Below are 17302 nucleotides of genomic sequence, written 5' to 3' on the forward strand. Positions count from 1 at the left end.
CCGCTCCACCTGGCAGTCAATGAACACACAACTACCCGCTGGTACAGTGAGAACACTCTTGTGGGGCTCAGAAGAGGCTCTCGCAGGGACTCAACCATGTTTTGTGCTTATTCTGCAGACACTTGGCCTCATGGAAGGCCTTGGAGAAAATGGTGCTGATGGCTGCAGGGAGACCGGGAGCTGGCTCCTCTCTGGTATTTACTAAACTATAAAGTGACGCGGTCCACATTAGACCACCTCCTACACACCATGCCCATGCTGCTCGTAATAGCCACAATGGCTTCTGAAAGAGTTGCCCAAAACAGAGGCAGATGCAAATTCAGGAGGCTCGTATCTCCCATCTAATCTGGTCATGTTCTTTCTCCCATAAATGTAGGGAAGGCTAAGCAACCTTTTCCACAGGGTACAACCTCTTCCCTCCCTATCCCCATTTCCTCTCAACAACCCTCTCCTGTCTCTTCCAGCTGCGCAATACAAATCTCCCCAAAGGCGGGCACACCTCAAAGCCTCCCAGCAAGGGCCGCAAAAATCAAAGTGATTATGGAAGGTAGCTTCTTGTTTGCAAATGGTGTTGGTGAGGTTGCAGGAGGAATACGAAGGTTATTCAGCATTAGCCTTACAAAATTGTCAAATGCTGTCAAATCAGAGAAGGAAACACAGAAACGCCCCCAAAAGCACTCCCACTCCCTCATACCAATTCAACGAACTAGAACCAGTATTTTTTAACATCAGCTCAGCCCTTCAGATACTTGCTCCAGTCCTGCGGGTCCAAAGGGAAGTACCTTACTTTTGAGTAAAATCTGCTAACCAGCAGATGACAGAAATATGAATTTTACTTACCAAGCTTCTAGCCTGAACACCTGCAAAAAATTTTGGCCAGAGATGGGCTCCAGCAAGAGCCCAAGATCAAGATTTCCTGGGACAAGCAGACAGGATGAGAAAGGAGGGGGAATAGAGATTATAATCAGCTCTGAGCTTTGGGTTCAATGCATTACAGCAACCCAACTTAGCAGTACAGTCTCCATGTGGAGGGGCGCTCCCCTCCCTTCCCGCAGTAAGGGATGTTCTGACCTGTCTAAAACCTGCACTACAACAGACGCTTCTTGCTTAGCACCAGAACTTCTGTTAGAGTGACAAACAGTTCAGTTTAGAGACACTCACAGCTGGAATTTCATCTGATCCACGGCTGACATTTTCTTGCGATAAGTCGACATGCCCCTCCAGGTCCCACAGCAGACATGGCAGTTCTTGATCCAGCACAAGATCCCAGAGAGCCCCACACTCCAACAAGGAATCCATAGCATTCCCCCAGCAGTTACACAGCTCCCCGTGTTCTCAGTCAAACTCTGCTTTTCCTGTTCCTGCTGTCACTGCTTCTTGTTTAGATTCAAAGTCAAAAGAGATACAGCAGCTTGGCAGGAGTTTACGTGCCTTCCCCTACTTTCCCGCTCACACTCAGGTCGTCTGCCCTAGCGGCCTCGGTAGATCTGAGAGGAGACTTGCCCTCCAAAGGACGAGGAAAAAGTGGCTCATTAGGGTAAGCGTGCTGGCGGGCAACCTTTGTGTTCTTCTGCTCCAGTCTCACCAGCTTCTTGCTGCGGGAATCCCTTAAAGAAGCACTGCAAAAGTGCCAACAGCCTGCGCAGTCCCAGGTACGTCTGCGCAAGGCATGTGCACCTCCCGACGCCCAGGGCTGCCAGAGCTAACAACTGAAATAGCTCTGACTGCCAGGACCCCACCGACCAGCTGTAATTCACAGATCTAGCTGCAGCTTCCAGGATTGAGCAGGATGGTAAACAGCTCAGAGATTTCAGCTGCTCCCCTCGCTTTGAAACCAGAAAAGCAGTCGTTCTTATTCCTTCAGTGCCTGCCTCAGGCTCTCCTCTCCAGTCCCTCTCTGCTCTGAAAGGCAGCTTCAGTCTTTGTTAATGTTTCTCATGGAAGGAGCGGGCGGGGAAGATACCAAAATGACTCGCACATGCTTTAAGTTACTATAGCTGGGTAATTCTGTCGGCCAATGGCCTGCAGTAACCCAAGCTCAGCCCAGCCTCCCAGCAGATGTTTCCTGTAATGGAAAGTTGCTGGACAGAGTGTGTTGGGGGAGGCGCGAGGGGAGTAAGGAGGGCCCAGTCTAAAGAATATAGCTATGAGAAATCAGCCATGTGAGATCCACACAGTTAGAAATCTTAAGACCTCTGCTAATCCTACATGTATCTCTGAGCCCCCTCCAAAAAGCATGTCTTTCTAGGTTTCATTCATTAGTCAGGCCACTTTGGAAATGAAGGGCAAGGCCTTCCTTCAGGCTCCAGCAAATGCACTCCCTGCAGGTCCCAGGAAGATTGCTTGGAGCGCTGGAACTCCTAGTATCCCTCTGCCCTTAGACTCCTGCCTCTCCTCCATCTCTCTGCTCAAGCATAGAAACGCACAGGTACACATCCACACCACACCACTAGTGCTGCTCTGCCATGATGCTAAGCCTGTGGAAAAAAGTATACTGAACCAAAATCCTCATTCTTCCTAAAAACTGGGCACACGTATCTCAAAAAAACAAAACAAAACAACTCAGCCAAGCAACCAGCCAAGCCTCTGCACAGCCACTGTTTTATTCCAGGGCCAGTGACTGCAGTTTGCAGGAAGAACTGGCAAGTCCTCTGTCCGCTCAGATGCACCACAAAAGCAGTGCTGGTACTAGACAGCACACAGGTCTCACCGTTTAGCCCTGTTAGAAGGAAGTAGTACACCCATCTGCCACCCCAAGATATTAGTACAATAAACAAAATTTCTGTAGCCTGGGAAGGCCAAAGAATGAGGATTACGGACATCTACAAGGTACCCGCATTGCTTTACTGAATAGCCCTCTTTGCTGGAAACTGCTTATGGGATTACTTCCAAAAAATAAACCCACCAGGACGCTTCTGTCTACACACCCACCCACAGCCCTTTGCAGAGATGAATGGCACAAGTGATCAGAAGAGCTAACCTGGAGGTGAAGAGAGCAAACATTAACTCTACTGCAAACAGAGAGAGACGGGACAGGACGGCACCTGCAAAGGGTGGAGAGAAGAGGCGCGGGCGGGGAAACGGGGAGTGAAGGGTGACTTCTCCACAGTAGGATCTCCGCGTTAATACACAAACAAATCCCCTGACAGAAAATTTAAAGCAACTGTTGCTGGGGGATGGGACAGGACAGGGAAGTCTGACAACACAAGAACTGAGAAAGGTACGGTCTTGTACAGCACGGGGCACAGAAAACAGGTGAGGATGAGAGATGGCAGGAGACAGAGAAAAGAGGGAAGGAAAATTTTATCTGATTTGCATGAGTAATGGACTTGCTCTTAACTCATTAACTCTCTTACATTGCTTCTGGACAGAACAGGAAAACTACTGGAAAAGAACAGAATACATTCCCTGCTTGTGTGGGAGAGTTTAGACCCCACTGACAGCAGGACTGCTATGCTGATTAATGCCAGCACAGAAACTGGCCACCTGTCCCACAGCATTTCTTCCAAACCTGGTCTGGTCTCGCGGGTTTTTTTCCTCTCTATTTTTTCTTCCTTTTAGAAGTGAATGAACAGCAAAGGAAGAAGCTTCAAAGTAATCACTGGCCACTTGGGGTGGAAAGTGGATTTGAGTTCATCATCACATGAGCTTGCACCAAAAGCTCACTTCTAATTTAGTGCCTCTGCATCACATTAACCGTGCCAGCCCAGTAATCCATACACCTAAGATCATGGAAAATCTGAAGGGATGAAAAATACCTGAAAGACAGTAAGTTAACATTGCTCCAGAAATAAGTTTGACAAAATGGGTACTGGAACTTAAAAGATGATTGCACTGATTTACGGAGAAAAAGGCTGTTTGTTCAACACCTTGCTACCTCATCATTGGGCCTGGATTTTTTTGCAATAGACCCCCATTTACATGATTGCTGTTGTTGCGTCAGACTCAGACTGCCAGCCATTGGAAAGCTGTTTCTGACGTTTTCCCTAAAATGATGCATAATTTCTCCCTCTTTGTCTTTATAGGGAACATTTTACTCTCTCCATCATCTGAGTTTCCCTCTCCGCTCTGGTACCTACAAGGTGTCCAAGAGGGTACTGCAAGAAAAAAAAAAACAGCATGCCAAGACCAGCAAAGGCTGATTTCTTATGGTGTTCAGTCTTGTGATCGCTTGATGTTGTTCTTAAGAAGCTGCAAGTGCTGCTCAAAGGTCTCCACAAAGACAGACCCTTCGGAGCATCACAGTCCACCACGGATTCCCAGCCGACTCCTAACTCCTAGTGCACAGGCTTTTGCCACAGCGTTCCCTCAAAGGAAAACCTAGGACTCTCTCCTTTACATGGCTACCTCCTTGCATTTGACTGGATTTATTTTCGAGACTGTCACCTCTTACAACCCAAGCTGAAAGTTGCCTTGTGTGCACAGCATTTCTTTGCAGAACTGCAGGTGCAGGGCTCCCGTCCCACTCTGTACAATCCTCAGTGCAGACTTTGCTCTCCCAAAGACAAGTGGGTAGAAGTGTGCTCTTGTTGATTTTTTTTCAGACTTATTAGGACAGCAAATGTTCCCAGTAGTATTAAAGAACACCTGAAAGAGACAACTAGTGTCTTTTCACTGTAAAATTTTTCTCCCCACTAACCACTCTGGGGCTATCCTGCACATAGGTGGGGAGGGGGTGGTTCAGGTTGGTTATATGGAGAAGCTGTAAGAAGAAAAACATTCAAGCATGGTTCCGAAAGAGAAGACAAGTGAAAGGAATGTGCATAGATAAACCCAAAGGAAAGGAGTAGAGAGTAGGGCAGACCTTGGGATCTAAAGAATAAAATGAAAACCTCCGGGACAGAGATAAATTTCACTTCTTCCCTGGCATCAGCTGTTTGCCCTAACTTTTCAAGACCATCTTGTTCTTTTTTCTGAGAGTATGCTCTGTAGATTTTCCTGATGCCTGGTGTCTACCAGCACAGGGACTCCAGGAGGCAATTTACAGAAGCAAGTCTTGCTATGGAGCGGCAGCTAGAAATGCTGCAGAAAACTGGAGACGTACATCCTAATTTAAGAACAGTCAGGGAAGTAGAAGGATTGACAGTCCAACTGAGAGAGAAGTAGGCAGAAAAAAACATGGCAGACTTGCTAGGCTCAGTGCCTCAACGGTACGCTGACCTCAAGACACAAAAACTGAGAGTTCCTCCATGCTCAGAAATGGGGCCCTTCACCTAAAGCCCAGAAAGAAGAAGAAGAACAAACGAGAGAGCTTTTACCCTTGGCAGCAAAACATCTCCAGTTTCTCTCAAATTTTAATGATGGCTGCTGGGTGAGAAATTCCCTTACCAACTGTGGAGTTCCTGCCAAGCCCTAGCCAGTGCGACCTCCCCCTTCATGGCATCAGGGAAGTGAAACACAAACTTCCCACCTCTCTAAGCACGTCAGGTCTAGCGAGTAAGTCACGTACCTATTTCAGTAAACAAAATTAGGAAGAAAATTTGATTTTGAGGTCTATTCTTTTTTTTTTAAATAAATTTTAAAATTATTTTTTAAATAATAAATCAATTAACAATAATTCAACACGCAGACACACAAGTCAAAAGCAGATACACACAAGCTGCACAACTGACGGCTAAGCGTAGATGGGTGGGGCCTAGACCACAGCTACCCAACAAACTGAGTTTTACTCCATAAGAGTAATAGCTCTTGTAAACCAGAGTCTCCATGTCTGCGGTTCCTCATTAAAGGCACGAGAAACACCTCAGGGACCTTTTCTTTCCACTGCTAGTGAACTCAGCCAGCCCAGTGATGGTCTGCTCTTCCACCACAAGAACATGAACACAAAGCAAACTCCATAAAGTTGAGTATATTTGTTCTCAAACTGATGTTCTTTTTTAAATCTCACAGCACACCCGCACCAGTTTGCGTTTGTCCTCTGGAAAGCAAAGCAGAGAAAGCACACCAAGACCAAGAAAGGGCAGGTCTCATGACCTTGGTTCACCCCTTTTCTCCCACTTCTCCAATCTAGTAGGGACGTCAATCCCAAAAAGCATTGGTAGGATCAAAAGGACAACATGCAAGGCAAAAGAGGTTGGTAGCATCTTAAGGAAAAAGTAGACAAAAAGGAACCCAGGAGAGGGAGAAGGAAGAGTTCTAACTGGCAAAGAGGGATACAGTGCTACAAGGACAAAAAGACCACTTAAAAGCAGCAAAAAATGAAGTCATCTTAGAAAATTGACATTCTGACCACCGACGCTAGGGGCATCTTTGAGGACCGTGTACTTTTTGAGGCAAGGACTATATTTTTTTGTTTGTGTTTGTACCATTTGCCTGGCACCCAGGGCTGCTGAACTGACACAAAGAACTGTGTGGAGGGTGTTTGCTCTAAGCATAGTGAAGTTTACATAAAATGAAAATGGGGGAAAGTGCGTAAAGGAAATTGAAAGGCTTTGTGAAGGGGTAGCCTGCACAGACTCATTTCTACAGCTGTTCTCAGTGGGGAAAGGAATAGAAGAATCAGAATGGTCCAAATGCCAGAAAAGTCCTGCCTGGAAGGAGTTGGCAAAGAAGGGAAACTATATCAAGGAGACCATTAGCAAATGTTTAATGGCAGTAATATTGCCAAGTAGGACTGACAGCCTTCCTGGAGTTTGCAGCCCATCTGTATTTCCACATTGCTGCTTTTATCTGGCCAGAATGTCTCTACTAACTAGAACATGGTTTTGCTTTGTTTTCTAAAGGAAAATAATTGGGGGGGAAACCACAAAAAATGCAGCCGGTGCTTACTCTCCGGATGTACTGTCTCTCATGCTGAAAATATATGGAGGAAAAACAAGAGAACAGAAAGATAAGATAGAGAGGACACAAAAACACAAGAGACCCACAGAAGCAGACCACAGCAGAGCATCATGCAGCAGGATATGGATCTCAGAGCAGCCACAGTCAGAAGCAGCTCTAGCAGCTCTTGTGTAATAGCAAAAGTTACCTATTTAGCCATAGCCACAGATTCAAGTTTTTTGTAGCAGCCTGGTTGGGCCTGTGCATCTGCCCAAACCACCTCACTCCACGTTCCTTTATCTGCCACTTCTCCACTAGTTTGGCCTACCACGGTTTATACTTCATTCTTAATGCCATCGCCTCTATGACTCTCTCTGCTTCAGAGATCACATCTTTTCCTGTCCTTGCTACTATCCTGGTGCTGATTATATACAGCAAGTAAATAAGTCGGCCTCTCATGCTTCTGTCAATTCTGACCATGACCATATCAGCCAAAATTACTGGTTCTAATGTCTTAGGCTGCAGGAAGGTAGGAACGTTGCTGAACATGGAGTGGCTACTGCATTTGCCTACAAAATCATGGTACTGCTGGTATCTACTTTAGAGTGTCTGAAGGGTAGGGGTTCAACTGTGCAAAGGTGGCATCGACTGTGGAAATCTGCACACCACCAGCTTTGTACCGAAAACACTGCCGCTCGTGCTTGCGGAACAAAAATAAGATCAAGGCAGAAGCAAAAGATGATTTGTGTTTCTGTGAGGTCAACAGAAAATAATTCCTCTCTTGGCCCACACCACCCTGAGAGATGCAAAGGGTTTGCACAGTGGCAGCTCTGTCTGTCACCACATCAAGACCAACTCTGCTCGGAAACCGGAAGGCACAGGATGTGGAGATCATCAGAAGAGTGAATGAAAAGACAAAGCTTTTGCTCTCTGTCTCTGGCATCCTTTCCCTCAGGATGTCAGTCCTCCTTTGCCAGTTCTGAGCCATTTCCATCTCCTCTTTTTGGAAATGGTCAGTATGCCCCAGTGCCACTGCAAAGCCCCTTTGCACCTTCCCCCCGACCCAGGTACCCAGCCCATACTCGCCCAGGGACAAGAGAAACTGGAGTACTTACATTATACCAACTCTGGCTTTTCTGTAAGGACAAAATAAAAGAGAAGCATTAGTTAGCACAGAGATCTTAGGATCAAAAAAGAAAGATGGACAGAGAAACTAGGTCCAGTCTGGTTTGTGTAATTAGTGAAGTGAAAGTGGGATTAAACAGAAGATTTCCATGGGTTCCACAGTGTGATCTAACACAGTTATTTCCAGTTACAGGAACAAAGAACAAATCCAGAAGCATGAGTCCATAATAGGAAACAATTCAGGATAACGTGTGCATGTCCCCATGCATGCGCGCACACACACACTCACGCACGCATGCTGTAATCATTTTTGCAGAACAGCAGCACCCGCTAGCAGCGGAGGAGCTAATCACCACCATTGCCAGCCATTTCTTGTACAGGCTTCATTCTTCCATGTCTGCTGGCTAGGCTGCAAAAATCACATTGCATTGAACGGACCCTGTGCAAATAAGCCCTCGAAGAACTACCAGGAGGCAGGGACACATTTTCACTCCCAAAAGCCATCAGGCAAAACTTTCAATAGTATTTTAAATTTTAAAAGGGAGACACATACAGAGCCAGGAAAACTGCTGAAGACATTTAACAGAAAAGCTAAGGGGAAAAAAAAAAATGCTGGGGTGTTTTGTTTTTTGGGTTATTTGGGTTTTTTTAATTACACTGCACAGTGTTTTGCATCATCTGCACGTGTGATTTTTTTTGTCCTTATCATGGCATTTTGGATGGTTTGAGAGGACAGGCGACACATCACACTGGAGCGTACAAAAAAGCGAGCTCAGCTTGGAAAGTCACACTTGGCAATTTTCAGCTGGAGGTGAGATTTATCTGCACAGAGAGAGGAAGAAATAACCTTCACACTCCCACTCCAGCCATCCTGGCTCTCCAATGCCAGAACACTGAGCAGAACTGACAGAAAGTATAGGCATCCCCCATTTCAGGGTAGCTTTTCCTCAGGGCAATGAAGCTTGGGGGCACTGTAGCCTTTCACCAGCAACAGCGGTCAGTTACAGTGCATATTGCCGGGGACCTTTGTGTGTCAGCAGCCACACAGCTGTGCCGGTCCCCCTCTCCCAAACAGCAATGGCATGGCTACATTACGCTTGGAGGAGCTGAGTCTAACGGACAAGGACAGAAGCAATATTTCACTGCATTTCTTTCTTTGAAGTCCTCTTGCTTCTGACCTGGGACTGGGAGTATTTTTCACAGCTTTATGCCCAGTCTGGAACATGAAGGAAAACATACCGTTCTCCGACTTGCAGCAGAGCCTCTGGAAGTTTTGCTCAGAGAGCTAAGTTCATATTCACAGAAACACAGAAACTACCTGCACTGGGATAGCCCACAAGAGGACCAACGACGTACAGGATGTTTACCGTAGGAAAGTGCGAAGTGTTAGTAAGATCAGATCGGACCAGAGATTTCTATGAAGATGTGGGGTTGTTGACACTGTTCGTTCCCTACACCTCCCTGCTTTCAGTTTCCTATGCTCCCTATATGCCCCTCCAGCAGACAACCTTTCTGGCATCTGGATCTCAGGCACAGAGCCAACATTTCTGAAGGATCCCTTGCAGCCTGGGGCATTTCTACCAGTTTCACTGCACTGGTCTCTAACGAAAAACCCCACAGTAACATAAGTATGCCACAGGCCAAAATACAAAAGTTTGACATTAAAAAAGAACAACACCCCTAAGGCCTTTCCCCAAATCCTGGGGAAAGGAAATGAACTGAAGAACTAAATACACAGTATTGCTCATCGACTAACCAGAGGAATTTCCTCTCACTTCCTACACTTTTCCATACTTGGCCGTACCCTCCCATTCTTAAAGGATCTGGTTGAAGTCATCCTTCTCTGCAAGTAGGACATGGAAAAAGGCCTTATGCAATTCAGCCTATACTAAAAAAAAAAAAAAAAAAAAAAAAAAAAAAAAAAGGGGAAAAAAAAAAATCAGGTGAATTAATCTTAATCCATGTACACATCACCTTGGTCTCAGGAGCACAGGGTCTAAGGTGGAGTGATTTTCCTGCAGATTTCTTTTGCCATCTGACTGCCTTAATGAGCAAAAGGCATAACTCTGAAATTTCTGGGGGGGAAAAATTCATAATAAAACTATTGCTCACATAGAAAAAACAGAAACACTACTGTCACTGTGTCTTCTAAAGCAGGGTTCACATGTGGTATCAGCACACTGCAACAGAACTTCATTCCCCTCGGCTGCATTAATTGCAGTAACTCTTCCCCTCATTTGAATTTCCCCAAACTGTGGCTTCTCTGCAAAGGATCTCTGCAGCTCCTCCTTTCTTAAGCTCTTCCACACAATTATACTGACATCCAAGCCTCATCTTTTGCTTCCACCAAGTGTTCTAAACGTGAGGAGATTCCTTCCTCCTCACCCCTATGTTTTGCAGGTAGAACGGACTACCTGCAGTACCTACCAGTAGTCCAGAGAGAAGGAAGACTATCTAAGTCCTTAAATTTATCTTCAATTTTATTTACCTTTTTTTTTTTTTTTTAAACTCACTGAGAGTCAGAATATGGGGAGACGGGAACTGTGAAAATCAAGAGACTGTATAATGGAGGGGAAAAGAAAGAAAAAGGAAAAACATATTCTTACTTTGAGCAGGTTAAGTCTGTCATACTGGAAAAAGAAACCATAATAAGCATTAGAACTGAAAAGAGAAAATAAAGAAGTAACAAAGGAATGGAGTTGCACACAGAAGTGGAAAAGATGTCACCGATTTGCAGAGACGATGCTATAGGAGCAGATACCAGAGTTCATAGTTACATGGTGGCTGTAATCAGAAAGAACTTAGGAGAACTTGAGGAAGGCAAAAAACGGGGTATTTTCCCTGACCCTTTAATTAATATAGTGTTGCCTCTAAATCGTCATGGGTTAATGATCTCATATTTGCATATACTGTTATGGAAGATTACAGCTTTACAGTGCAGATGGGAAGCAGTGGATCACACGTACGAGGTTCGGCCTGCTAACTTGATGCCAACAGAGTTTTCCACCTTTTAGCATTACTGGGAGCAGGATCACAACTCACTCCTACACACTGCTGCTTCCAGGGGAACCGGAACCTTTTGCCAAGTGCGTAATATGCCATAGAGCTCTAGAAGTACCCCTAAGTCCATTTGACAACTGGGGAAACAGAGGCACAGAACTAGGGTGAGGGCAGAGCCTCAGAGGTTCTGATTCCAGAGCCCTTTCTCCTGACCTATGTACTTCCAAAATCTATGTTATTCTCCTGGCTTCTAAAGGCCCAGGGCGAAATAACTCAAAGAAATTGATTAAATTTCTTCCCAAATCCCTCACCCCAGTCCAAAACAACCAGAATTTCATGACCTACTACCTAAAGGGGTATTATACCACCAAATGGGAGGGGTAAATGAGAAGACACAGCCAAACTCTTCTCATAATCGCACATTGAAAGGACAAGATGCAACAGTCATAAGCTGCAGTAAGGTAAATTCTATTCGAATAGAAGGAAAAAGCCTGTTCACAACAAGAGTGGTTAAGCACTGGAGCAGGGGCCTGACGAGGCTGTGGGATCTTCAGTCTTGGATATTTGCAAAATGTGGCTGGCTTTTAGAGTAACCTGATCTACCCACATCAGCCCTGCTTTGAGGAGGGGCTTGGACCAGAGACCTTCTGAGATCCCTTCCAACCTAAACTGTTCTACAATCTCCAGGGCTTACATCAAAATTCATCTTTTCCCCAACCCAATTATTTATCCTCAGCATTTAATATTAACGATAGACGATGGCAAGAATCTGAAGTATCTGCAATAGAGAGATTTGCAATGCAATCACTTTTATCCTTGGGCAAGAGCAAAAGAGTTAAAAAAACATATTTCATTGTTGGCTGCTAGCAAAAAGGGGGGTTTTGCTGAGTTCAGAAAGCTGTTCCAGAAGCCGCAGTATTTGCCACTAGAAGGCTATGGCTGACACAGGCCTATAGGTGGTTTGGTCCCTGCCACACTGGCGGACAGCGTGGAAAAGCAAGCTCCGGAAAAGATTTCCTACAGATGTAATCCAGTGCTTAAATCTCCTGGTGAAGCGCTCCCTCTGATGGCAACACTGCAGCACGACAATTAACACGACAGACAAAAGAGGGCAAGGGACTTCAAGCAGATCTGTCAGCAATTGTATAAACACAGCATCAAACTCATGGGCTCAAGCTGTTTCGTTTCATTTCATTAGCGAGACCGGTTGGAAAAGCAGACCATTCTTCTTGCAGAAGACGGGTGGGGAGAGGAGAAGAGAAGAGGCTGAGAAAGGAGATTTTAAAATCTTTGACCTTAAGTTCTTTGTTCCTAACCTCTCCCTGTCTTGACCAGATACCATCATCATCTGTGTGAGGAGAATCAGGGGCCTTATGACACCTGAGATTCCTCACTTGTACCAGAGAAAGCCACCTTGTGGAGCACAAAAAAAGAGATCCAGCCTTCACACTGCTTTAGGCTCACCCTGTGCACAGACCGTGGGAGAGCCCGGCAGGAGGCTCTGACGCAGGCTGGTGGAGGTCATGCCCACGATTCCCTTCCCTCTGTGCGCCGGCTTCCTAGCACTGGAACTCATCTGAAGTCCATTCCCCTCTTGTTTCTCTAATTGCCTTAAAGTTGTGGGGTTGTTTTCTCTCAGAAAAGCGAGGGGCTGGCTGCAAGCACGTCACAGTACCAATATGCATACATTTTACACATACATCACTCCCTACCGATGTTCTTCCCACCAGTCCTGCTCCTAACAAATCTCTCCAGAGCTTAGGCAAAGCGCCTCCAGCCTACCATAGCCTAGCCACGACCTGCCCTAACCCACATACCTCTACTTGCCAGCAATCCTTTCAGGACTCTCTGCTACTCCAGACCTGCATTTTCCATAGAACTTCTTTCACACCTCACCTGAGACATTAGTCCCATAGTCCTCATTTGTAGTTATGCAAACTACAGTTACCAAGCAAAAGACAATGTCTAAAAAAAGACATGAAGAAGCTTCCAGCAGACACCAGCAATCCTGCCAGGTCAGGCTGGTTATAAATGGCATTATGACCAAGGAAAAACAGGAAGCCAGCACTGTAGACTTCACTGCTTTCTGAGAACTTGCCTAGAATTCAGTCTAAGGCATCAACTGGGGAAAGGCCAAGGCATTGACTTCACAGATTATGAAGCCATCCAAGCCATTCTGGTTTTAACTTTACTCATACACATGTAGAAATGCCAACAGCCCAGCACTTTGTCTAATAAACATCCCATCTGCGTTTCTGATTTTTATACTCGTCTGAGGGTAGCATAGAGATGTGAGATTAAATCTCAAATGAGCTTATCTCCAAGCCAAGCACCCACAGAGGGATTTTCTATGTACTGCCTTTCAGAGTGAGCCCATGAATTCTCACAATTCATTTGGGACAGGTCTGTTCTAACAGGTTTAAGCTGGGTTCATTTGAAATCACTGATCTTTAATATTTACATCACACAGGGAAGCGTGCAAGAGCAGTAAGATCACTGGCCACAAAACTACTATCCATCATAAAAAGCAGGCAAGACGTTATGGAGATCAGTTCTTGTTTCTGAAAGGCATAAAGTAAGAAGAGAGGAAAGAGAAGGAATTACAGTACTGTTCAGCCTACCAAAGCCAGCAGATTTCTCCCTGGCAAAGACAGCAGCTCACTTCCAGGGAGAGGGAAAGCAAACCTTAAAACCTAAAATCAGTTGGAAGTAATTGAAGGAGTGTGATGAACAGGCCAGTTCTCACACCATGTGAGCAAATATTAATGAGATCCCAGTGATAGAAGTGAAACCAGCTTCTCAGCTACAGGCATTGGGCTCAGCTCTTGCTGACATTCTCGCAGCCGCACCAGGAGAATGCCTTACTGGGGTCACCGCTCGTAGCACGGGGAAGGTTTCTGAGTGATGAGACAATTCTACAGTGGGTGACAGGAGAGAAAAAAGAAGGCTTACTTTGGAGAGGCGCTTGTGTGACTTAATCGGAGAGAAAGCATGCAGGAATGAAAAGAGAGAAATTAAAGAAAGAAGAAAAATTACCTCGCAAATCAAGAGAAGGAAAACCCACAAACCCAACAGAAAGCATTATACCCCCCCGCCCCCTTCCTTGTAGAAAGTACCACAAATTAAAGTCAAGCTTCAGTAGTCACCGTATTGGGAAAAATTGCACTCCCATGGCCTTAAATCACAGCACTTTATGGGCTCTCTGTAATTCCCCCTTACCAAGAACGCCATTTCCCTGACAGAGTGTCCCCCGGTGTGGCTATAAACATAGCGTGCCCTGCCTCCCATCTGCATGGCTTTCTTTTGGGGACGGACTGCTGGCACCATAAGGCACGAGGGTGTCGTCTGGTCCTGCCGCCCTGGGGCAGTGTTTGTAGGTTACTGGGTGCATAGGAAGCAAGTCTGACCTCAAGGGCAACCTCAGAACTCACAGGGCTCAAATGATTCATCATGAGAAAACCCTTCAGCCCCTCTTTTGAACTCGCATACTCCCCTCTTAGTGGCGAGAGATCAGTTCAGCCCTGTGAATGTGGGCCAGTGAATCTTGCTTCCTCTGCTGACAGTGACCACAAAGAGATGCGGATGAAGACTTCTTGTGTACGTGACAATGCAGCAATAAATCGGTCAAAGATCTAACAACTCATTTCACACAAGCCATCACAATTATGTCTGTGACACCCTGAAGTTATTCAGGCTGAAATATTTCACTTCAAAAATCTGGAAAAACACAAGTGCTCCTGACAGCTAACTATCTTATAATACACCACTGACATTAGGGTTGTAATCAAAGGTTACGTTTGGCTCCCAAGGCCCTCCTGTGTGTTTCACCAAGTCCCTCTGCTCACAGAAAATCAAGAGTCCCCAAACCTGAAACGCTCGTCCTCAGTACAGCAAAGACAAGGCTGTTTCCACTATGGTCAAAAGACACAATACCTTTCTAGGGAAAATGTCATCTACCCTGGCCAAGACATTCGTAGTACTGCACCGATAGGAGGCAATGTGCAGAGGATTGGCAAACTGGTTTTGTGCAACTTGAACCGACACGGGGCTTAGACAGAACTGGAGAAATGCATGGGCCCTTCACACGCTGTCTGCACAGAGGGACCATTATTTGTTCAAAGGCCCTTCATGATCCAGACGATAAAAAGTATTTGCAACAGCTGATTTTCAAGGTGTTTCTCAAAAACACAGAGCCTCCCAAGGAAACGGTGCCTTGACTGCAAAAAGGTTAGCCTACATAAGCTCCCACAGAACTGCAGTACAAGCCATCAGCAACTCATGGACTCAGGTCGCTGAAAGGATGATAGAGTTGTGCTGAAGTCTGACCTATGCAAATGGCTCCCAGTTAGGAGAATTTTCAGAAGTACGATGGGGGAAGAAGGAGGAAGTTAGCCATAAAAAAAAAAGCACAGGACAAAGACAGTGTACCTCATTAGAGAGTTTAGAACTGTTGATACATGCACATCTTGACCAAAGTCATTTGCTCGCTCCTCACCTTGGAGTTCTTGGCCCCACTGCGGCCTGACTGAGAGGAACAGCTACGCTGTACACCCTGCTCTGGCGTAGAAGGGGATTTGTCTGATGAGTGGTCTGAGCCTTTTTCCACCATGGTGTCTCCTTGGGAGTCCTGCGGTGTTGGGGACCGGGAGCGTTTGCGCAGGATCGGGGAGCAGGCAGGCGTGCTGCGGTTTGAGTTACTGGCAGTACTGCAGAAAAAAAGAAAGAGCAAGGTTAATAATCTTCAGCTCAAACAGAAAGCAACTGTACCCATGCCTTGAAGTGGAGCATTACCCGCAGATTTCTCCACTAGCACAGTGGACAAATCTGGCTTCCTGAAGCAATGCACTCAGTGCCACACTTAGGACTTTCATGCCCAGTAAAATCAGGCTGTAGACAGTTACCATTTACCAGTAGCGGAGGGAACTACAATGGCCTACCAGTGTCTTTCTCCACCGACTCTTTAATTCACCTTACCACAGATTTAATGCCTATGAGAATGAACTCATTCTCTCCTGTTGGCTCTGAGAGTTTAAAACAATGATCTGAGCTTAGAAAACCTAAACCTGAACTTAAAAATGAGGGAGATGTCGGTGTGTTCTCAATACAGTCCCAGTCTGTTCGTCTATTTTATTTCTGCAAACGTAACTATTCTCAACAGGATGCACAAAAGTGGAATCGTATCTTTTAGGAAACACTTCATTAAAGATCATCAAAAACGAAGGGGCACTGGGAGGGGAGTCATGATGACAGACAATGAAGTCGTCATTTCCTGTTTCAAATCATCCTTTCCCATACCAGTTAGAGTTGGGCATGGGGGAAAAAAAAAAAAAAAAAATGAAAAGCTTTCATGATTTAAAAAAAAAGTTCCCCTTTCATAACGAGGAAAGACCTTTCAGAGTTTTACAGAAATTATGAAACATTTAGAGGAATGGAACTTCTCATCCTGTATCTTCAGCAAATACCCTAACACCTAAATCAGAAAGCCAATTACGTACATACTTATATGGAACAGGAAAACTCGTATTTCCTTGCTGTTCCTTCTCTTTTGATGCCTCTTCTTCCTGCCAGACTCTTCAAAATACCACATGCTACCTCCATTTTTCCAAATTCCCTACATAACTCATTTCCTTCAGCAGTTAAATCTATTTATGACCAGCCCAAACATCTTTGAGGTCTTTCCAGTTGGTACTGTTCAACTCTGCAACCTGCAGGTTACAGTGGAACTGGGGCTGACCCAAGGCTTAACTCCATGCTAACTCTGCCATGCTGAGTTGTTACGGTACCCTGTTATCTTCTGAGCATTAGAAAGCAAGCCACATCTGAGCGACAGAAGAATAGGCTATAGAAAAAGGAAAGGGAATTACAACTATAAGGAATTGAATTAAAGAAGCTAGTACAATCAAAGTCTTAAGGGCTATAATTTAAGCCCACTTATATATAGCAAACTGAAGTTTGCTTCTCACAATAGGATGTACAGTGAGGTAGTTAAAATGGATCGTTTCCTTTCCCAAAATCTAGAAAAGTTGAACACATGCCTGAGGTTTCACTGATTCTCAAATAAAAATCATATCCACCTCCTAATTCTGAAGATGTCAAAAACATTTTACAGATGTTCATTACCTACGGGTAGATAATATAACACACTCCTCCGTAGTTACCAGATTTAGTTTGGTTTGGCATAGTACTGGATGAACTGATCTCATAAATTACCCTCTATTTGCTCACTGCTTGTGTTAACACACAAGCAACAACTTCCCTAAACAATTTGCAGGAAGCACACAACAAAGTTGCTTTTGCAAACGCTAACAAACAAATTTCACACTCATACATGCAGTGAGCGTGCAATTGGCAAGAACAGTAGCATGACACTTTCCAGAAAACCCTTAAAAGATATTTCTAAGAATATAACATGTGGAAA

The 17302-nt window shown here is 45.2% G+C and overlaps 1 protein-coding gene across 1 annotated transcript in view; it reads right to left on the reverse strand.

Annotated features, from left to right (window-relative positions):
- GRAMD1B (GRAM domain containing 1B) overlaps nt 1-15583 on the reverse strand; it is a gene marked incomplete at its 3' end in the record, with an annotated part of 32704 nt that extends 17121 nt beyond the window's left edge. The window contains exons 1-2 of the mRNA XM_010292009.1: nt 15380-15583; nt 7875-7895 (exon numbers count right to left, since the gene is read on the reverse strand). Coding sequence (XP_010290311.1) covers nt 7875-7895; nt 15380-15493 — 135 coding nt within the window. The remainder of the gene's footprint in view (nt 1-7874; nt 7896-15379) is intronic.
- Nucleotides 15584-17302: the final 1719 nt, after the last annotated feature.

Source organism: Phaethon lepturus, unplaced genomic scaffold (genome assembly GCF_000687285.1).
Source record: "Phaethon lepturus isolate BGI_N335 unplaced genomic scaffold, ASM68728v1 scaffold43627, whole genome shotgun sequence".
In the NCBI taxonomy this organism is placed as follows: Eukaryota; Metazoa; Chordata; class Aves; order Phaethontiformes; family Phaethontidae; genus Phaethon; species Phaethon lepturus.